Consider the following 23,378-nt stretch of genomic DNA (forward strand, 5'->3'; position numbering starts at 1 on the left):
CTTATTGCATATTTAAAAAAAGAAACAGTGCATATTTAAAAGAAAAACAGTGCATATTTAAGAAAATCAGTGTACTGAGTGTACTATTTAAAGGGAAAACAGTAGATTGACTAAACCTTCAGATCAGGTATTTTAAAAATCTAAGTAGACAATTTAATAGTCTCATAATAAAAATAATTTTGACCATATCAGTTGCAAATGTACTGTAAAGAGAAATAACCTGCTTACTTACCTTCCTACTGTTTTTGTTTAACTTTTCTCTTAAGGTTTGTTTAACAGTGAAAATAGGAAGTATATTGAACATTCTTTAAATAAAGCTTTCACAATGATTGAGTCACATCCTGGGGGGCCTAATCCCATGACCAGAGATAACTGTTAAAGCCAAAAGGTTCCTTACATATCATTAGCTTTAAAATGTTATAATAATTACTTTATATTATAAAAAATGTGACATGACTCATTTGTTTTTATGACCTGATTACACCTTAATTTAATCTGTGCATATCAGCATAAGATATTATTTAATACAGCTGGAAAACACACTTCTTCAGAGTAATTTTGACTTCACTTGTCCATAAAGTTTTTGTCTCTGTCAGACACCACCTTTTATACTCTTAATAAATTGGCAACATCCTTTAAAAAAATTTAAAGGTTATAGGTTTTTTGCTTCAAAAATCAACAGAATACAGCTATGACAGTAGACTATCTAGTGACTTACTACAAACAGTAACATAGAATAAAAATATGTAAATGTAAATAATATAACTCAGTACAGTGTTGTCATTTTGTATTGTTTCTTTAACATACACAGTGTTAAACAATGGGTACAATGGGAGCAAAAGAAACATGTGGACCCTGTTTTGATACATTGTCCCTGTATGTTAGTGAATATATGAATTGCCACAATGCTCTGCAATAGATTGACATTCAGTCTATGTTGTATTCCTGCCTTGTGCCCTGTTTGTGTCAGGACCCATCACCTACCTGCTCAGGACCATTGCTCTCATAAACATTTCAATTTCAATTATTTTTTAAAGATTCCACAATGACAAACACATTCCTTTAAAATACAAACAAACAAAAATTTGCAGCATAAAACATGACACACAAGAACAAGCTGATATTAAATCCAAACCTCAGTTTTTAAAAAACAAAAGGGAAACATAATATAAAATGTGAATCAGAACAAAAAGCAGTGATTTGTCAATTTACTTTGGCATGTATTTAAATACAAAATTTAGCATGTTGTAATTACATTACTTTGTCTAGTGGGCTAATTTTACAATAGAAAAAAACTCTGGTTATTTAGCGTGTTAATTCTGACAGATTAATAGCAAATCAGCATTTTCTTCACATTAAAAGACCTCTTCTACAGTCAAGTTCTGCTTGCCCAGAGAGAATAGGTTCCTCATCCTCTGGCCCTTCTTTAGTCCCTAATGCCAGTCTCAGTTTCTGCCAGAAGATCTTTGTATCTTGTCCAGGTTTGGGCCATTTGAGGTAGGTCTTCTTCTTCACCAGCCTACGCATTTGGTAGTAGGGAGACAGCTGATGGGTTGGAATATCCTCAAGAAATACAAGAATCAGCACATCTTTTTGCTCATCAAACAGTCGAAAGTTAGCCATCTGGATCTCTTTGGAACACCAGGTGCTCCTCAAGTAATTGTTAGTGATTAGGCAAATGGTCTTACGACTGTTGTATATTCCATCCATGATGTTGTCTATGATGGACCTTCCAGGCTCAAAGTCTCTATGATGCAGACACAGTCTCCAGCCCTGTTCACCCTCCAAATTGGGGAGCAGCTCCTTTACAACCCAAGATTCATCCTGAGCATGGTAGGAAATAAAAGCATCATACCCGAATCCTTGTTGTTGATGTTTCTGTTTGTTTTTGCTATCATACAAGTAGGCAAGGAATAAGTAGTATGCATACAAAAGTTGCCAGTGAAAAAACTGGTGAATGAAAGAAACCAGTATGGTAAATATTATCATTGCAGAGCTGCATACAAAGCAGATGAAGTTTATATCCACTGTACAAGATTCTGTGTTAAGGTCTAACAGGCTTGTGCCTCTGAGGGAAGGTGGGTAGCTACAGGTGTACCTGCTTAGGTAAAGAACTTGAGTATTGTTACTACTCAATGCCCAATCAATAAAATAAGCATTGCTACACTCACAAGTGAAGGTGTTTTTTGTCAAGTCAAGGTATTTCAGACGGGGAAGTGACTGAATCCATGTTTGGTTGATGACATCCAACATATTTCCAGAGGCTTGTAGGACTGCCAGTCTAGAGAGGTTTGCACTGACAAGAAAATCCAGGGAACTAACCTTAGCTCTTGATATAATTAGCTTGTTTAACTTTGGAATTGGATGGAAAACTTCTGCAGTAATGGACTCTTCATCTAAGAATGTATTCTTTGAGAGTTCCAAAAACCAAAGTTTCGGGGTAGAGTTAAATGTATCAGGGTGTAAATAATTAAGATCCATGTTTCCACCATAGAACATTTCCAGAGAGGTTAAACCTTGAAGCAGGTTTGAAGGTATTTTACCTATGCCTCGTCTTTGACTGTTCATAGACAAAATTCTGAGTGACTTTAAATGAATAAAAGGTGGTGTATGCAGGGTATCTTCTGTGTATGAAATAAAATTGCTAAAAAGATCTAGTCTTAGTAATTTGGGCATGCCTGCAAAGACTGTTGGGGCTCTTATAGTTTTTGCTTTAAGCCTGTTTGAAGAAAGTGATAGATAATTTAGGTTTACAAGTCCTGCAAATGCATACTCTGCAATTTTAGAAATCTGATTATCATCAATGTTTAAGGACGTAAGATTAGACAAACTATGAAAGCTTCCATTAAGGAGTGAGCTTAATTTATTAAATGCTAGCTGCAGCTCCTTCAAAGAATGTAGGCCATTTTCAAAAACATTGGCAATTGTTAATAGTTTATTACTTCCCAGGTAAAGGATTTCAAGATTTTCTAAATCTTTAAAAACACATGAAGGAATTTTTGAAATTCTGTTGCTGTACAAGTAAAGGCAATTCAGCCTTGTTAAATTGGCAAAGTCCGAACAGGTTAACACATTAATTTTGTTTCTACTGAGATCTATAAATTCAAGTGTTGATAGATTTTGAAAATAATTATTGACATTAGTGATTTTATTAAGTTGTAGGCGCAGAACATTTAGCTGGCTTAGTCCTTTAAATATGGATGCAAAGATATTAGATATTTCATTGTCTGACAAGTCAAGTTCCGTCAGGAAAGGGCATGGTTCAAACATATGGTCTGTCAGCACTGAGATGTAGTTTTTCTTCAGACGTATGACATTAACACTGGGCAAGCAAGCATACTGTAGAAGATCCTGTATGTTAACCCTACTGAGATTACATAATTTTATTTTATACAGTGAAGCCCAGGACACGTTCTTAAGTAATGAAACAATGCTCTCCGGTGGTAGGCCACTCAAGTTAAGTGTGGACACAGAATTTAAAAACTCCTTATCTGTGATGTTCCATAATATGGATCTGTTTGAACCACAAGAGGACATGTCAAGGTGATCTAGAGTTTGGAATATGTTGTCAGTTATCTGGAGCTTATTCAATGGATTGTGGGAAATATCTAGTGTTTTTAGAGGCAATGGTGTCCTTGATAGATCATATGAATGGAAAACATGGAAGTTGTTACTGGCAATGTACAGTTCCTCCAAACTTGGTGACAGAAACACTGGTTTGATCCTAGTAATCAGTTTAAGTTTATTGTTTGTGAGGTTCAGCACCTTTAAATTTAAAAGTGTTTTGAAAGCATAATGCTCAATGTCTTCAATTCTGTTACCATCAAGACGCAGAATCTCCAAATTTGTTAGACCCGGTAGTAGACCTTTTGATACTTTTTTGAACTTGTTGTTGGCCAGGTCAAGAAAGGTCAAGTTGGGAAAATGTTTCATGGTACCTTCTTGTATCCATGAGATTTTATTGTCTGATAAATTCAGATGTCTCAAGTTTGGAAGATCGTCAAACTCTTCAGCTCTGATGTTTGAAATAGAGTTGAAGGAGATGACCAAATATCTGGCGTTTTTGGGTATTGATGTAGGAACTGTAAAGAAGCCCATCTTGTAGCAAAGAACTTTCAGCTGGGTCGTGTCATCAAGAGCACCCTTGATGGTGCAGTTTGTTAAAGAGAATGCATTAACATGGACACTTAAGATGCATAAATAGTAAAGAGTCTGTAACATTGTAACCTTTGAACATCCTTTTTCAGAAGTTGGTGTCATTGTTATGCAAGATGAGTTAGTCACCAGGTGATGAATTTTCTTGTCAAATTGTCACCAATCCAGCACCTGGATTAAAAACAGTCACATATAGCCATGCTGTATTATAGTAAAGAAAACAGTAAACACAAATACCCCTATTTAAAATAAGACTATCTGACTAAGTATGCTAGTATTAATGCTAGTAGTAATATTTCTTTACAATGAAGGGAAAGGTTATTTCAAAATAAAAAGTGGCAAATTGAGGAACTAAAACTGTAACATTTCTACGTATATATATATATATATATATATATATATATATATATATATATATATATATATATATATAGGAACTAAAACTGTAACATTTATATATATATATATATAGGAACTAAAACTGTAACATTTATATATATATATATATGTATAATATATATATATATATATATATATATATATATATATATATATATATATATATATATATATATATATATATATATATATATATATAATTGTAAGTGGAGCTGATAAAATGAACAGTGATTGTACATTATTACCATATAGCTTACTTTGGCTAGACTAGTGAAATCACCTTGTTAATACATCTTTTATCAATTCATGCCAATTATAGTTATATACTGAATAGACATGAACAAGTTACCTATACGTCCTTGCTATTTTTCTTCAACTGGGTCATCCAAGGATTTACATTAAAATGAGAAAGTGTGCACAGCTGTCTTCAATGTACAGTGGATAGGTCACAGCATGGTGGGGCATAATTCTGGAAAATCAGAGATGGCAACAGACTTAATAAAAATTCTTTATCAGTAATATTATAGCTTATTTGTAACATGCATTTTGATAAATAAATATAATAAACATCTGATTTCATTTACAGCCTCATTTATATACATAAATAACTCAGTTATATTCTAGGCAACCAAACCTTTAAACTGGGTGAGCATTCGGAAATGTGAATTGTATCCCTTTTCTGTGTGGATACCAGACTTTTATAATAGACATATTATATTTTCTTAAGTACTATACTAAAACATGTGTAATAACCCTTTTTTGTTTTTAAGACTAACACATAATTTTGCAAATTATCAGAGTAAGAAAGTTAGAACTCTACATTCAGGACTAAAGGTATGTCAGGTATTTAATGCTCTATCCCGTTTGTTGCAAAATTCTTAGACTTACTGAGCTTATTTCAAATTCACAGCCTGAAAAATTATCACTTACAAAAACTACAGAGGTTGGCAGACTAGTTCAAATAACAGCATATAACACTTTCTTTTCAACACTTTCATCTTAAAAAACCTGTTTATTACAACTTGTATTAAATCTCACAGCAGCAATAACCAGTTATCTACCAGTTGTAAATATATTGTAAAAAAGACATTAACTGGTCACATACCTTTAGCCTGGTTTCTCATCAACAGATCACCCAATGTTTGTTAAGTGAAAATAAGGAAGTGAGATTTGGTAATGCTGTTCACATGGCTGGTAGTAATTGTGGGAATGGCATGACTTGCCAAACACTCATAAGCACTATTTATTAGCAATATGAAGAGTTACTTAGGAAACTATCTATTAACGGGAACACAAACACACACACATTGAAAACACAAAAATATTCAACCCTCAAAGAGAAAAAAGATTTCTCTATGATTTCAAATGCTTAAGCTTTTCTGTAGAGATGGATTTTGCTTTAAATTAGTCTATAAACAGCAAATAAACTAAGAAAAGAAAATATATAGTATTTTAAAGTAGCAGGATATTTTCTTACTACCCAAAATTTCATCCAGAGGCTTTAGCAGTTTCATCAGGAAAACGAAGAAAACCCCGATGTTACTGCAAATGACTTACAGGATAATCATATGAAGGCTGGGACAAATGTGACAGTGGCAACCATAAGATCATCATTTAACAACCAAGGACTTTATGACCGCACTCCATGATGCACACCACTCTTTATAAAGAGGCTTAAGCAGAGTTGACTGGAATACGCCAGTAGGAATATGGATAGGTCTACAGAGTTCTGGGAAAGTTCTGTGGAGTGACAAATTGAAACTGGAATTGTTTGGCCTTATGGGTCAGCAGTTTGACTGGTGCAAAAAAAGTCAAGGCTTGTGAGCCGCTTGAACCTTTCTGTACAGTCAAGCATGAAGGTGGATTATCGGTGATGTGGGGATATATTTTTGCAGCAGGAGGTGGCAATACCAAGGAATTTTGAGGAGGAATGTTATGTCTTTTGTGGTGAAACTGAACCTTGGTGTTTCCAATGCTACTCTAAAATAATCATTCATTTTCTTTGTTCATTTGCTGTATTATTCAAATGATAAAAACGGGATTTAAATCAAAATCAAGCTTTACACAAAAGGTTTAGAGAATAATTCAGATTGCAACTGTATGTCTTCGAACACAAATACAGAAAGCATTAGCTGAAGCTTTAGTTTACATGGCGATGAAGCAGCGCACACACGTGGACATCTAAAGGCAAAAAGTGAAATAATCAATCGCCGAGCTGCTCGTCGTTGAAAGCTCTGTGATCGATTAATAAGCTCTTGTACTTCTCTCGTGTTGTTAGCCTCAATGGACGCCGTTGAGCTGTTTAAGAGGCTTGGAGCTGGTGCAAAGTTTAATTTAAAACGCTTTGGTAAAGATGCCGAAAGGTTTAAGGTAATGTCTACATTTATGGCAGTATTACTTTTGAATGGTGTTATAAATATAAGTCACTTGTTGGCGTAGTGTTGTTTTTGCATCCGTTTCTGTTAGCGAAGCATGCTAGCTGTGGCTAACGTGTGTTCTGGTGGTGCCTCACATGCAGAACCATCCTATCACCACTCGCGCTTTTTAAACAAATGACATTAAACATTTTTTACAAAATTCTGGACTTAACCCCCTTATAAACAAGAAGAGGCGAAATAAATCCCCCTAATTATTGCAAGGAAGCACCCTTGAAAGAAGACACATGGATATACACCGATCAGCCATAACATTAAAACCACCTCCTTGTTTTTACACTCACTGTCTATTTTATCAGCTCCACTTACCATATAGAAGCACTTTGAAGTTCTACAATTACTGACTGTAGTCCATCTGTTTCTCTACATACTTTTTTTTTGCCTGCTTTCACCCTGTTCTTCAATGGTCAGGACCCCCACAGAGTAGGTATTATTTAGGTGTTGGATCATTCTTAGCACTGCAGTGACAATGACATGGTGATCGTGTGTTAGTGTGTGTTGTGCTGGTATGAGTGGATCAGACACAGCAGTGCTGCTGGAGTTTTTACATACCATTTCCACTCTATTAGACACCCCTGCCTAGTTGGTCAACCTTGTAGATGTAAAGTCAGAGACGATCGCTCATCTATTGCTGCATCGGTGGTCACAGGACGCTGCCCACGGGGCGCTGTTGGCTGGATATTTTTGGTTGGTGGACTATTCTCAGTCCAGCAGTGACAGTGAGGTGTTTGAAAACTCCATCAGCGCTGCTGTGTCTAATCCACTCATACCAGCACAAAACACACTAACACACCACCACCAGTCAGTCACTGCAGTGCTCTGAATGATCCACCACCCAAATAATACCTACTCTGTAGTGGTCCTGTGGGGGTCCTGACCATTGAGCATGCAGAGAAACATGAACTACAGTCAGTTATTGTAGAACTACAAAGTGCTTCTATGTATATGGTAAGTGGAGCTGATAAAATAGACAGTGAGTGTAGAAACAAGGAGGTGGTTTTAATGTTATGGATGATCGGTGTATGGGAGATAGTGTTGGTGTTTATAGGATAAGTTAGTCACATAGACACCTAGGTGTCCAACGAATTGCTTGCCAAATTAATAAATTAAAATATTGCTTAAACATGACACTATACGTAGTAACAGAACTTTAAATAAATATGAATAAATAAACATAGTTAAATTATTTATAGAATAGCAACTAGTACGTCTTTTATTAAAAGTGTTATAAGAGTACAGCTGATCATTGTAGCTGAATACCAACTTAATTTTAAATAAAGAAATCGGGTGGACTTGTTTGAATGAAAAATAAAAGCCAACATTCATTATTTGATAGAAGTAGGAAAACAGGTGCAGTAATTTTAAATTACTTTTCTTTCATCAGTCAATATGACTGCACAACACAAACAGTTGTGATTGCTTGTTTAAGTGGTAGAAATCAAGGACTAGAAGACACGATTTTCAGTAATATTTGCTTTTTTATTAAGTAAGTATAGGAAACAATGTGACTTCACCAGACTACTTTGCAACAGTTAGTAAGCAATTCTACAAAACATTGTACTTATTAATTTATAATAGTTTTCTTTCTTTCCATACCTTTTACCTTTAGGTGGTGAGGTCTCAGAATAAAGAGATCAGTAACCCTTTGATGGAAATTAGCTTCTTTGGCACCAAGACCCAAAAAGAAAAAGCTGCAGAGTCCAGCCATGATGGTGATCAAGATGACTGTGATGAACAAGAAGTTTCAGAGGAAGATCAATCTGGCATCAAAGAAAGACGGAAGCGTACCAGTGTGGATGAATCGGTGAATACACAGAAGAAGAAGAAGAAGAAGAGGAAAGGAAATGAGAGTGAAACGTCAGGTAGGAATGAACTTTTACAACTGTTGGCATAAATACAGTTTAGTATGAATGTGTGGTACAGTGTTGTAGAATCTTTAACTGCCATGTATTGATTCAGATTTACTGTATATAAGATTTGCATTGGGAAGAATTTTGATATCTAGTGCTGAGGGGAAAATCAGGGGAAATTGTTGTAGCTGTTGACAACTATTTAGTTTTTTTTCCACATAGGATGAAGTTTACAAGTTGTGCATTATTAAATTTAGTTCTACATTTTTCTGTTATTACTTTTGTGTACTCTGTATGCCCAGAAGTGTGTGAACACCTGACCATGAGTTTGCTGAATATCCCATTCCACATTCTTGGGCACTAATACAGAGTTTAAAGCACATCTGTTTTTACAATAGTTTTTTGTTGACTGATCACGTGTGCACCCACCAACAAGCCCAAAATGTCACTAGAACTATACATTTAGGTATTTCATAAATTATTCTGACTTGTGCAGCTATCATTTCCACTGTTGTAATGCTTTCTGATTTACTGTAGACAATTCAGAGAATGAAACCGATGACGGTAGTGAGGAAGAGATAGACGAGAGGCAAATTCAGTGGATGTCCTCACATGACAAGGAAACAAATGGACCCAAGGCAAAGACCAAAGACAAGCCCTCTGTGAAAAGATTAAAACAGCTCCACAAAGAGAAGGTAAAATATGTTTTATTGGTGATTAACTTAAGGAGTGATGTCAATGCTATTTTAAGGTTCTAAACTCTCTTGTATGTTTTAACTGTTTCAGATCAATCAAATAAGGCATCAGAACAGGATCAACGTTCATGGCACAGACATCCCTGACCCACTTGGCACATTTGAAGAGCTTCAGCAAGAATATGAGCTTGATCCAAGGATCATTCAGAACATCAAAGCATCTGGCTTCCAGACACCAACACCCATTCAAATGCAGGCCATCCCACTAATGATGCATGTAGGTTCATTTCTTGCACAGTATGTTGTTGCATGGTGCTAATAGTTACTAGCGTAAGATGAAGTAATTTTTCATTTACCTGCTTAAGCTAAAGTTACATTTTGCTGAATTATGATTTATTTTTACTGTGCATTTCAGAGACGGGAAATCCTAGCATGTGCCCCTACAGGATCGGGTAAAACCATCGCCTTCTGTCTGCCCCTGCTGGCTCATCTTCGCCAGCCACTCAACAAGGGTTTCAGGGCACTGATTGTAGCCCCCACCAGAGAGTTGGCCAGCCAGGTGAGACAGCCAGCCTCACTGCACTTTCCCACCCATCAATATAAGTGGTGGGGAGACTAAAATAGATTAGTGTGGCCCTCCGTACAAGGTAAAGCTCTGTGTGAGCCCTTGCTGCTACATATGGAACAGTCAGCGGTCGTACTGTGACCAGAGTGAAGTGTTGCGAGTTGGAAACAACAAGGGAATTGGAACCGACAAGATTGGAAGTTTAATGGGGAAAACCAAATGATTAATTAGCAATATGGGATGGGGTGGAGTGGTACGGGTCCTTTCTGTGTGGAGTTTGCATGCTCTCCTCCGGGAGCTCCAGTTTCCTCCCACAGTCCAAAGACATGCAAGTGAGATGAAGTGGAGATACACAATTGTCCAGGACTGTGTTTTTCCATGAGATTAAAGACTGATGAATCTTGTGTAACGAGTGTAAAACATGACATTAAAATAATAAATAAATAAATCTGGGAAGCTTTGACAAAAACCTCTTTATTTGGTTTTGTCTCTCTAGACACACAGAGAGCTGCTGAAACTTTCTGAACGAGTAGGCTTCAGAGTTCACATGATCAATAAAGGTGGAGATGCAGCTAAGAAATATGGACCCAAGTCAGCCAAGAAGTTTGGTGAGGTTTTTTTTGGACCTTTGTTTCTGTGGAAATGGTTCAGGTTGTTTATCAAATTATTCTCATCTAATTATCCTTCAGACATTCTGGTCACTACACCAAACAGACTTATCTACCTGCTCAACCAGGACCCACCGGCTGTTGATCTAAGCAAGTAAGTTTAATGTCAGTTGTCAATGAAACAAATAGTTGTTAGAGTAAAATCAGAGAGTAGAGTAAGAGTCATCTTACTCTCGCATCTAAGTCATGCACAATATGCCTAGACATGCAGCTCAGAGTTATTGTTTCGGTGCTACAGCAAAGTTTTTCTCCAGATTTGATTTGTGTACATGCTTAGATTTTATGGTGGATTATACAAAGGTTTGTTGTCTGAAAATATCTGACGTCACCATAAAAACAAGATCTAATCATGTCATGTCAAAACATGAATTACATTGTAACGGATCAGTATTTACATTTACATTTTCGGCATTTAGCAGACGCTTTTATCCAAAGCGACTTACAGTATACAGTTTTAAGCAATTGAGGGTTAAGGGCCTTGCTTAAGGGCCCAACAGTGGCAACCTGGCAGTGGTGGGGTTTGAACCGGCAACCTTCTGCTTACTAGTCCAGCTTACTAGTCCTGCTTGCTATTCCTTTTGGGAGCTCAGCGCTATTCCTTTTGGGAGCTCAGCGGCTGGCTGTTTTTAAAGGTGCTGAACTTTTTTTTTATTTACACAGATTTGTACAAACATTTGCTTGTAATTGTGCCATATTTACTCAGTTTGGGTTTAACAACAATTACAACCAATAAGCAGGAATGCTTTCTTCTCCTAAGCCAACCTGTTCCAAATGTAGCTACAATTTCATCACTATGTGTATGGTCAAAGCTGTGTGCAATTTTAGACAGAACTTAGTTTTGAAACCTTGAACTTGTAATCATGAAACACTCACCTGTTACCAATTCTTGTTGTGGAATGTTTCAAAAATTGTAAAACCTGAATATTGATACTGATGAGAATAAAAGGATGAATGATTGCAGCCAAATTTAGAAATGGCCTTCAAGAATGTTTCCTTCAGAGCTCGTACTGACTGGGTTTGACAGTTTTCATTGACCTGAAGCATACAGGCAAAACCACACTGGACAAGCCACTGGAGGTCATTTAGTGGAATTCACCTTTTTTTTGTGAATAAGACTTTTTAGTGTTTGACATTGTGTGTAATAAAGTGTCGATTGCTGGGTAAAAAAAAGTGTTGACTGCAGGGGTGGTAGGTTTAACTCAAGCCTTTGATCAAGTTACAAGTCATAAATGATAACAGAAGTTAGACCTAGTTTCAAATCCAGGATTTAGGTACTATGTCACCATTCTGCTTTGATTCAGAGTGGAGTGGCTGGTGGTGGATGAGGCTGATAAGCTGTTTGAAGATGGTAAGACAGGCTTCAGGGAGCAGCTGGCTACAATCTTCCTGGCCTGTTCCTCTCCCAAGATTCGTCGAGCTCTGTTCAGTGCCACCTTCACCACAGAGGTTGAGCAGTGGTGTAAACTCAATCTGGACAATCTTGTCTCTGTTAACATTGGACCAAGGTAAAAATGACTTATCACAGTTAATGCTCTTGCTTGTTATTTATTGTGGATTCTTGTGCTCCCTAATTCTGGGATTAGTGTAAATCTATTGGGATTGTATTAACTGGGGTTTGTTCTAGTTATATATTTATAAGCAATTGTGTTAATTCTGTTTACATGTGATGTTTTTTTCTCTACAGGAACTCAGCCGTAGAGACAGTAGAGCAAGAACTTTTATTTGTAGGTGCAGAGAATGGAAAGCTTCTCGCCATGAGGGAGCTGATTAAAAAGGTAGGTAAAATCTGGACAGCTGTGGAAGTTAATGATTTCTTAATGCAGCAGGGTGACTTGTCATTTTTATTTTGCAGGGGTTTCTTCCACCCATGTTGGTGTTTGTTCAGTCCATTGAGCGAGTTCGAGAGCTGTTTCATGAGCTTGTATACGAGGGCATCAACGTGGACGTGATTCATGCTGAACGCACACAGCAGCAGGTCAGTAAAGAAAAGAGTAATGTTAAGTTGTTCATTTGTGTCTCCTGAAAATGCTGAAAATGTAAATTTCACTTTCGATGGACAACCATCTTGTTCTCACTGATAGATTTTTACTTCTTTTTTCTCCTGTGCCAGATAGATCTTTTAAACCAAAGTTATAAATGTTACTGCACTGTATTTTATCTAATCATTTTATCTATTTGGAGTTCATATAAAATTTAAGAATTTACATATACATTATCTGCCAAAATGTTAACTTTTGCTTTCTGAAATGGTCCTCAGCTGTAATTTCTCAGTGTTTCACTGTAAACAGAATTAACTTAAAGACTTGTCTTTTCTCTGTCAATTATTTTAAAAATTCAAAAGTACTTTAGTTGATCCCACAGTTGTATTATAAAGTCATATTGTGATGGTCCAAAATAATACAATTACTATGTTACAACAAGAATCAACAAATCTGATCTGACAATGTTCCATGTTCAACTAGAACTGATGAATCATGTGTAAATTGGCTGACTGTACACTCATGAACGTAACCAGATAGTAAAACATGATGTTTAAATACTAATAAACTAAGCTAATTACTAAGTTACTCTCAGGTGTGCTATCGACCGGTTGGTTTGTGCTATTGCATCCTCTGCTGGCTGGTCGAAGGCACATGTACAACGTGTGACTGTCTGTATGTGATCCTGAGGTAAAAGCTGTTAAATTGGAAGACAAAAGTAAAAATGCATATAAAATATATATTAAAAATGTAAATATATAAATCTTTGCACTTTTGATTCTGCTTGTGCTCAGAGAGATAACGTGGTAAACAGTTTCCGTGCCGGCAAGATTTGGGTGCTCATCTGCACGGCTCTAATGGCCCGAGGCATCGACTTTAAAGGAGTCAACCTGGTGGTCAACTACGACTTCCCCACCAGTGCTGTGGAGTACATTCATCGCATAGGTAAGTCACAAAGAGAACATGGACAATGCACATTTCTGAATCTAGTTATTGAGATTTAAGTTGGCATGTCATTAGGTGCACCTACAGTATATTGTGTCATGTGCCATGGGCCAGTAAGGTTCAGATTGTATTGTAGTGGGTAATCGGAAATGATGAGATTGAGAAAAAAGAGTGTGCATCTTTTGACTGGACTATGCTAACACCATATTAATGTGGAGAAGTAGAGTTTAGAATGATAATGTTAATGATATAGTGCAGTTGGTAACTGCCTGATAAATGGTAGCTCAGCAGTATAGGGACTGGACTAGTAATCATAAGGCTGCTGGTTCAAGCTCCACCATCGCCAAGTTGCCACATTTGGGCACCTGCAATTGCTTGAATTGTATTAAGTGATTCTTGTAGGTCGCTTCGGATAAAAGTGTCTGCTAAGTGCCGTAAATGTAAGCGAGTCATTAAAATGTGAAAACATTTAAGTGCTTAAAACTGCTTTATAGTGCTATATCTTTAAATAATGTAGGTTATTTTACTTATCTTTTCTCAATCATATTATTGTTCTTAAATTATTTTCTATTTTGATGGATTTCTCTAGGCCGCACAGGAAGAGCTGGTCATAAGGGAAAAGCTGTTACCTTTTTCACAGAGGCTGACAAACCTCTTCTACGCAGGTAACCATGATGGTGCAAACTCTATTCATTTTACGTCTTGCAAAGATTTAGAAGTGTTTAAAAGCTCTTTACTGTGTTTGAATGTCTCATTTTATCTGCTTTTTTCTATTCTTAGCATTGCTACAGTAATAAAACAAGCTGGATGTCCTGTGCCTGATTACATGATTGGATTTAAGAAACTAAAAAGGTAAAACGTGTAATTTTTTTAGTCGGCTCAGAGCGGTTTTAATTTTCCACTTTGATCTTCCCAAGTAGTTTGTCTGTCTGTTGTTGATAGAAATGCCTACTGCCAAACCAAAGTTGGTTTCAGTTCATATTCTCTTTAGAGAAGTTATTACAGAAGTATGTTATTTTTCTAACAGCATATAGTGTGGTTTATTTTTTCCTTACTAAGCTTTAAAACTTCTTCACAGCAAAGAAAAACGGCGGCTTGAGAAGAAACCACCAAGGAGGTCAACCATTTGCACAACACCTCGCATTCTCATGGAAAAAAACACTGGCAAAGGGAAAAGGTAGTGCCATTAGTCCCAACAACCAAAACTACTCTCTGGTGCATTTGTGATCATAAGATGAAACAGAAGCTTTTTATAAAATGTCCAAGTGCACAATAAATGCAGTAAATGTTTATTTTTAATGAACAATTTATTCACTAAAATGATGGAGCTGTAGGTAAGTTTACTGATCATGGCTGTGTTTTTTCTGCTCTTTCTTTTTAAGGCACAAAAGCAAAACCAAGCCCAACAGTACTGGAGACAATCTGGAGGAGAGTAATAAGAGCTGATATGGTTTGATCAATTGTGAACAAAAAAGATTTGTTTAATAAAATAAAGTTTCAATTATTAATTTTGTTTGTTTTTAATCAGTACCATTCACACTCTTAAAAAAGCACATTAACAATTTAAGAGTGTGTAAAAATTTAAGTTAATATGGATAAGTGCAAGGTTAGTTTCTATTTAAGTACTTAGTAAAGATCTTAGTCTTTAGTCAGCTCTTGAAGAGTGCAAAAGACTGCTGTTCAAACACACATTAAGATTTTTTCCACCACCTGGGTACTGGTGTAGATGAGAGCTTTGATGATGTTTTCTGTCGGTCCCGAGGGAAGCCAGACCTGAGGTTTGAAGGCTACAAAGTTCAAACCTGGTTTGATAAGTGCTTTTAAGGTGGGTTGAGCTAGTCTGTCTTTGGCTTTGTAGACAAGCACTATTATTTTGAATTAAATGTGAGTGGGTACAATGGATGGGTGGAAGCCAATGAAGAAAGTGCATTTTGGGGATTTGGAAAGATTTGAAAGACATGGAAAGTTACAACTTCAGAAGAGTGTGTGTCTAGAAGATAGGAAGAGACCAAGTACAGAACACTGTTGGACTTAATGCATGGAGCAGATGTAGATCCACTTCATGACACCAGATAAGATTGATTAGGGTATAAGGATTACATGTACATCTGTTAGTTAATCATCAAAAAGAGGTTTTAAACACAATCCTAAGTAAAGATCTTAGTCTTTAGTCATCTTTTGAAGACTGCAAAAGTCTGCTGTTTGCAGTCCTAAGTAGACATTGTGTGACCCGGATGGCTCCAGCTGGAAATCAAGCACAGAACCTTCCTGCTGTGAGCCAACATTGCTACCCACTGAGCCACCCTGCCACACAATATCATTTATCATTTAACATGTATGTAATGTTTATACACCTGGTAGCAATTGATTTGGCTAAATAAAACAGCTAAATTCAGTCATCAGGTGGTGTCCACATAATTTTGACCATACTGTATAGTAAAGGTTGAGTAGTACAATGAGTAATAAGGGTCAGTAATTATGTCTGAAGTGCCAAGTGTGGACTTTTTAAAAACTGGGATGTAAAGAGGCTGTTGATTATTAAATTGGGGACTTTGAGTGTCTTTGCAGCAGTCAAATCAGATGAGAAATTTGACAGTAGATGTGATGATCGCCAGCCAACGAGCAGGCCGGGAAAATGTTTCTGGTTAGAAAGGTCAGAGATGACTTGTTGAGGAAAGTTGTTGGATGACTGGGAGGAAGGAAACAAGATTTTACAGGGTGGCTAAATACAGGGTGTCCCTAAGGTCTGGACACAGGAAATGTCACTAACTATAACTATATCTTTACTAAAATAAGCACACATACATATTGCATCACAAATAGTGGAAAACACATTGAAGATGTTATTAATATTCTAATGAAATAAAATATTGTTGAAAAATGTATTGAAATTTATTTAAAATATGCATTTACCTATGTGTCCAGACTTTAGGAACACCCTGTAATGTGTTGGATACAGGATGGACATTAAGATAAAGAGAAAAAGACAAACTGATGATCAGAGACATTGAGTATGATAAGGTTGGGAGCTGAAGAGTGTGAAATAAAGACTTGGTTCAGAAGTCGTGGGTAGATGAGGGTGTTGATTATGTGGCTCTTGTATTATGACTGGTGCACTGGTCTAGTGCATGCAAGTTTGTAAAAAACAGGAAATGAAAAGATCAATCTAATACATGTTTTGCACTTTGATGTGTGAGTGCTACCACATTCCTGAACCAGAACATGGTTTCATAATTACTTTGGAGACATTTTTCTCAGACTCTCAAAGGTTCAGCATCTTTGCAAGACTCTGAAATCCATTTTTTAAAAGATCTTTTTTTAAATGATTTTTTACTTATTTTAAAGATTTTTTGGCTTTTAGAAAAGGACTATCCAAATAAAATCTGGTTAGTATTTTAAGGATCAACTAAACAGGAGGAGATGACTTTTATTATAAATCAGTATTTAAGGATTACACTAAACTGCTGTTGCAGAATCTTCTTAACTGGCTGGATTTCAAAGGAATAATTCAATAATGGGTGAGTTTTGACAGGACAGCTGGCATCTTATAAGGGCTGCTGTGCTTTTATGTATTGTAATGAAATAAAATGTCAACCTGTATCGTGTTGATAGGTTTTTCTTTTTAGATGTAAGGTGATTTTAGGATGACCAAATAAGGCATGGTGGGTTTCAACAGCTCTGATCAATGCTCTTCAACCGGTGTTCATATTCACAACTTTTAAATGTGAATCCAACATGTAATTTCTCTAGGCTTTTTAGTCTTTCAGTAAGGGACTATCAAATTTTATTGATTAAGGTTTAAGGATTGCATGTACATCTGCATGTTAGTTAATCCAAAACCCCTTGAGAGCTGCAGTTCAAAAGGAAGGATTTTATTTCAAGACTTTAAAGTTCGGCGAGTTTTAATTGGATGGCTGGTATCTTGGAAGGGCTACTGATCATATATTTCAAAGTAAATGCATATGTATTAATTAGTTGAGTTTTAAGATTTTTTCTTTAAAAATGGACCAAGTTCACTTATTCATTGACATTTCTGCATGGGTGTTTTTAAATCTAGGTTATTACAGTATTTTCTTTAGTTTCTCTGTTAATATAAACCTTTGTTTTGGTAATATTAATCATAATGCCTTTATTTAGCCTTTTTTTTTTCTGTAAGAAGAACTTTAAAAATCATTTAAAATAATGAGCCTATTTTTAAATATGACAGAAAGTTCCTCAGTATTACACAGTTTCACAAGGCTAAACTATTAAAGTGGTAGATTATAGATTTTGTGTGTGTTGAGTTGCAGGATACAAAAAAATTTATAAACACTTTAATAAATACCCCCCCCCCCCCACCCCCCACCCCCCACCCCACCCCACCCAAGAGGATGTGGTTTATCGTAGAAGACAAGTTACAATGGTGGCGGTAGCACTGTCGCCTCACAGCAAGAAGGTCCTGGGTTCGATCCCCAGTTGGGGCGTTCTGGGTCCTTTCTGTGTGCAGTTTGCATGTTCTCCCCGTGTCCGTGTGGGTTTCCTCCGGGTGCTCCGGTTTCCTCCCACAGTCCAAAGACATGCAAGTGAGGTGAATTGGAGATACTAAATTGTCCAAGACTGTGTTGGATATAACCTTGTGAACTGATGAAACTTGTGTAATGAATAACTACCGTTCCTGTCATGAATGTAACCAAAGAGTGTAAAACATGATGTTAAAATCCTAATAAACAAACAAACAATGGTGGCGATTCAGAAAAAATTGACTTTTTCACAGGTTTCTCTTTTGTTAAAATATGCATACATTGTTTTGTCCCCCTCAACATGTATATGAGCACAATATTAGCACAATATTGTATAGTACGTACATACATATATATATACTGCTTTAAATAAGGGCGTGAAAGAGTCATACGCCATCATACATCCTCATACACGACCATACGCAATCATACGCATACATGCTTTAACAAAAAAACTGTGCCAACTACGCTGCAATACGTGTGAAATGGTACGTTTTACATGACTGATTTTTTAAACTTGAGCGTTTAAATTCTTACACCATTAGACTAAATATTTTTGTTTAATAATTAATTAATAATTCTTTTTTAATTATTGTCATGATTTTACACGTTAAATAGCTCGCAGTTAGGTCTTTGTCTTTGCTAGGCCTTTGGCAGGCCTTGTTTACCTTGGCCTACATCGCAATTATTGTTAATTACTTGAATTGAGGTTTTTTAAAAAAAAAGCTGATAAAATCATGCACATGTTAAACATTTTTGGTAAATATAAGTAAAATATTGAGCATTTTGCAACCTCAGCCAGGTCTTGTATATGTAGCACTTAGCATGCATCGTAATGTTTTTTACTTCCATATAAATGAGATTGCTAAACTGTACAGCAGGAAAGCATGTAACATTTAACTTTTAACAGTATTTATTTTATTCTTAGTTACTGCAACATGCACCAATAGTTTTGTATTAAGTGAATGTGTCTGTACTATAAAGAAGATAAAGTCTGCACCATAATTATTACCACCCATGGTAAAGATTGGTAGAAAGAGTTGGTAGAAATAAAAACATATAGCTGAAGCGTGTTCTAATTTTTTCAAGTCATTATTATGAATATAAAGGTGGATGATGGTTTTGAAGCTGTTTGTGTGTTTGAGAATTTATTTGTACTATAGTGAACAATTTAAATTGTAATTCTATTTATATAAGACAATATTTGGTCACAAATAAATGTAATTTAATTATTTGATTGATTAAAAAATAAAGTTGTTTGAAGTACATTAAAGTAGTAGTTTTATTTTAACAGTTGTGAGCTTTCCTATATAAACATTAAATGTTTTTTATTTATTTTTGTTCTGTAAATTTAGGGATCGCTGTGTTGCAAATTGACACTAAGCTTGCCTGAGAGCCTGAACCCTGCTAAATATGATCAGGTATGTTTTTTTTTTTTTACCATCTGTACTAGTTTGCAGTGAATCCAGTCCTGTTAACATACAAATCCAACCTACAGAAAAGTGCAATAAAAACTTCAATATTAACTTAAAAAATTAACTTGAACCTTTAACAGAAACTATTAATAAGAAATTATTATTAATGTTTTCAGTTACAAACTTAATTCTATTTGTTAAATATAAACTAAACTTAAGAAATTGATGCCTGCAACACTAAAAAAGTTGGGACCTTTTAATTGTCTGGGAATTGAAGATATGCATTGTTGCAGTTTTGCACGTGGAAATGCCTATTCTTGCTGTATACAAGCAATACATTTTCAATAGGAAGCAGATCTAGACTGCGGGCAAGCTAGGCAAGCACACGCACTCTATGTCTGCGAAACAATATTGTTGTAACTCATGCAGTATGAGGACTGGCATTGATCTGCTGTAATAGTTTTGTTTTTGTTTTATTAGGATTTTAAAATCATGTTTGACACTTTTCGTTACATTCAAGACAGGAACCGTAGTTACTCATTACACAAGGTTCATCAGTTCACAAGGTTATATCCAACACAGTCATAGACACTTTTTTATCTCCAATCTTGCATGTCTTTGGACTGTGGGAGGAAACCGGAGCACCCGGAGTAAACCCACGTGGACACGGGGAGAACATGCAAACCACACAGAAAGGACCTGGACTGCCCCACCTGGGGATCGAACCCAGGACCTTCTTGCTGTGAGGCGACAGTGTTACCCACTTAGCCACCGTGCCACCCTCCTGCTGTAATAGAGTTTGTGGCTAAAGACGTCATCTCGGCCAATATAATATACCAATGTAATCCTCCACATTAGTGGTAACTTCACATATAACCAGGATTTCTGCACTAAATTAATACATGGCTTCATCTTTGCATAATACAGCTTCAGGTTGCATTTCTTGATGCAGCGGCGAACTGTTAAGGCACAAAGATTTTCCAAAGTACTCTGAGCGCAAGTGGTATCACAGTAGCATGATGGTTTCTCAAACTCTGACTCCCTAAGTCTTTTCATGATATTATGAACTGTAGATGATAAAAGACCTAAATTCTGTCAGTCTGTGCTGTAAAACTGACTGACCAGTTCTTCATAAAGTTTAACTCAGTGGTGAACCACCACCCATTTGCATTTGGTAGATGCTTTTTTCATAGTTAGTCTTGCTGATCACACCTATTACGAGAATAGTGGAACATTCTGGAATAGTGTTACTTGTAAAACCCTAGTCTTAATTTTCCTGTCACAACTTTTTGGTTGTGTTGCAGGCATCACATTCTGTTGTTGTTTTTATATGTACAAAATACAATTAGGTTTGTCAGTGAAAACACAAACGGTTTTCTTTGTACTTTTATCAGGTTAAAGTTCAAGTGATTTAACAAATTAGTTTTAAGTTTATAATGCATTTTTAGAAAGTCTCCAAACTTGCTGGAAATAGGGTTTGTATTTTCTTCACTGATGATACTTTAGATTAGACTATTACTAATTCAATGTACCTAATTTTCTTAAAACCGGTAGTTCCCAGTTCAATGTGAAGAGAATCCAAATGGAGAGGAAGGTGTTATGGTTTTTGAAGATAAAAACTATCCTATGAGACTGGATCCTCGGGTAAGTGTCCTGTAATGATTGCCTTTACTAATCTTAATAAAAAAAGGGCCTTATAATGTACTATTTATGCTGCTTGATTAATCAGTGTGTTATCATGTTGAACTGATATTGCTGTGCTACTTCAGTAGAGTACTGTACAGTTGAATGAGCATGAATTCTGTGAAATAACTTGAATTTATGCACAAGTTTTTTATAAAATGTGTTTTTGTTATTGACATTATTAAATTCAAATCATTGACATTTCCATCATACAGTCCATGTAAAAGAACAATTGAGCTGATACTTCTTCAAAAGTCCAATGATTTTACAAATGATTTAGGTTAGATTAAGGGTATTGGTTTTAAACGTGCCCCACCCTTTCACAAGACAAACTTTTGGTATTCTCTTAAAAGAAATCTGTTGCTAACAGGGGTAAGAGTGTTATCAACTATCTTTTTTCAAGTGTGTGTGTGTGTGGGGTGCAATATAAGGCAAATAGTTAAATTACATTCATATTTTTTGTAATGAATAAAACCACATGGAATTAGGACTACTTCAGAAAACCTTTGTCAGTAAACACATGCAAGTTAAGACTACGCAAACAACATACAAAACCAACTCAAGTTTATCTGGGGTGGACTGATGCAAAGTAGAAACATGTGCTGCAGTCTAGTGAGCCCACCTTTCAAAAATTAATATTTGGAAATAATGGATGTTGTTGAGCAAAAGAGGAAAAGGACTGTCCTGATTGTTGTCAATGCAAAGTGTAAAAGTCAGCATCAGTCATAGTATGGGGGTGCTTTAGTGCCAATGGTATGGGTAACTTGCACACCTATGAAGGCACCGTTAATAGAGAGGGGAACATACGAGGGATCATAAAAAGTTTCTGCACTTTTGTATTTTGGTTGAAAACGGTGAGGGTGGGAGTAGTAATTGGTCATGTCTGAGAGACTGAGAAATGCTTATAGTGCGGATTTAGCGCCATCTGATTCCCACCATTTTGGACACTCAAAGAAGCTTTAGGGGTAAGAAGATTTTCATGTGATTATGATTTGAAAGCAGCGGTGCATCACTGGCTACGCGCTCAACCAAAAACACTTTTTGCTGATGCATTAAAAAGTTGGTACGATGCTGGGAAAAATGCATTGGAAGACAACTATGTAGAAAAGTGATGTCATTTGTTTTTGAAATTCTTAATAAATAGTTAAAAAAAGTGCAGAAACTTGCTGCCAACTAAAACCTATTTTTACTGCTACTAGACTGGCCTGTCTGCCATCCAAATCTATCTCCCATTGAAAACAAATGGCAAACTGAAGCACAAATATGTTATGCACCTGTGTTATATAAAACAAGAATAGGGGAAAAATTCACTTTTACAGCTTCAACAGTTTATGTTCAAACACAATTTACAAAACATTGTGTAAAAAGAGGGAAATGTGTATCTAACATTGGTACACATTACCCTGGTCCCTAGTTCTAAGCAATATCCAGCAATTTACTGTTGGAACCACTGGCAAAATGTGCTTTTTCTGTCCTTGTTCCATCATAATCCCAGAAAAATATGAATTTATTGTAATTGGATGGTGTAATATAATTTATTATACTGACATTTTCTGTTTTGGTGTAAAATTTCAGGTTCCTGACTGCTGAGAAATGATGATCTGCAATCACAGTGACTAATAAGAACAAGACTTTTACTACAAAAGAAAATGTAATTGGATCGGAGTTGCTTTTTACCATAAAAATGAAAGCATTATTAATATTTATAGACTACAGTTTTGGTAAAAAGTAACCTGCCCTCTGATACTGCAACATTAATAACTCTTTAACACACTTGAACATCAACATTTGGTGCAAATAAAATGTTGAGTTGACTGAAGTGAAGTGGTGGTGCTTTATTTCGATACATGGTGCTTACAATAGCAGTTCACCATCTAGGATTTAATATAATATTCCCCAGACTAATTTATAAACATGTAGTGGTACAGTTACTGATCACACTAATGAGATTGTAGCAATCATACTTAATACTTAACCCTCCATAAGAAAATAAGTTGAATAATATAGCTAATGAATGAAAAAAATGAATGATGTAGTATTTGGAACAGCAGAATCCACAAAGTTGAATCAGTTCATCTGGACACAAGTTT

The 23,378-nt window shown here is 35.9% G+C and overlaps 2 protein-coding genes and 1 long non-coding RNA gene across 3 annotated transcripts; 2 read left to right on the plus strand and 1 right to left on the minus strand.

Annotated features, from left to right (window-relative positions):
• Positions 1 to 1,208: 1,208 nt before the first annotated feature.
• On the minus strand, positions 1,209 to 4,260 carry tlr22 (toll-like receptor 22). The gene has a single exon (XM_063012279.1). It carries the CDS (start codon positions 4,258 to 4,260, stop codon positions 1,351 to 1,353), a length of 2,910 nt encoding a protein of 969 aa, XP_062868349.1. The 3' UTR covers positions 1,209 to 1,350.
• A 2,562-nt stretch (positions 4,261 to 6,822) lies between these two features.
• Positions 6,823 to 15,199, plus strand: ddx52 (DEAD (Asp-Glu-Ala-Asp) box polypeptide 52). The gene is made up of 15 exons (XM_063011256.1): positions 6,823 to 6,924; positions 8,599 to 8,851; positions 9,377 to 9,534; positions 9,626 to 9,811; positions 9,950 to 10,093; positions 10,596 to 10,707; positions 10,789 to 10,861; positions 12,069 to 12,272; positions 12,452 to 12,542; positions 12,620 to 12,742; positions 13,541 to 13,691; positions 14,281 to 14,356; positions 14,472 to 14,543; positions 14,770 to 14,868; positions 15,074 to 15,199. The coding sequence occupies exons 1-15, from the start codon at positions 6,838 to 6,840 to the stop codon at positions 15,135 to 15,137; spliced, it is 1,893 nt and encodes a 630-aa protein (XP_062867326.1). The 5' UTR covers positions 6,823 to 6,837; the 3' UTR covers positions 15,138 to 15,199.
• Positions 15,200 to 17,141: 1,942 nt separating this feature from the next.
• LOC134330950 (uncharacterized) lies at positions 17,142 to 23,058 on the plus strand. The gene is made up of 4 exons (XR_010015056.1): positions 17,142 to 17,209; positions 19,546 to 19,611; positions 21,160 to 21,249; positions 22,864 to 23,058. It is a non-coding gene; the product is annotated as an uncharacterized LOC134330950 (long non-coding RNA).
• The last annotated feature ends 320 nt before the right edge of the window (positions 23,059 to 23,378 follow it).

The sequence above is a fragment of the Trichomycterus rosablanca genome, chromosome 16 (assembly GCF_030014385.1).
Source record: "Trichomycterus rosablanca isolate fTriRos1 chromosome 16, fTriRos1.hap1, whole genome shotgun sequence".
Lineage (NCBI taxonomy): Eukaryota > Metazoa > Chordata > Actinopteri > Siluriformes > Trichomycteridae > Trichomycterus > Trichomycterus rosablanca.

Bases quoted from the DNA above. Each gene is read 5' to 3' on its own strand.
- tlr22 (XM_063012279.1), bottom strand. From the start codon at position 4,260: ATGACACCAACTTCTGAAAAAGGATGTTCAAAGGTTACAATGTTACAG.
- ddx52 (XM_063011256.1), top strand. From the start codon at position 6,838: ATGGACGCCGTTGAGCTGTTTAAGAGGCTTGGAGCTGGTGCAAAGTTT. The intron at 6,925-8,598 runs GTAATGTCTACA...TTTTACCTTTAG, and splicing joins AAGATGCCGAAAGGTTTAAG to GTGGTGAGGTCTCAGAATAA. The intron at 10,862-12,068 runs GTAAGTTTAATG...GCTTTGATTCAG, and splicing joins CCGGCTGTTGATCTAAGCAA to AGTGGAGTGGCTGGTGGTGG.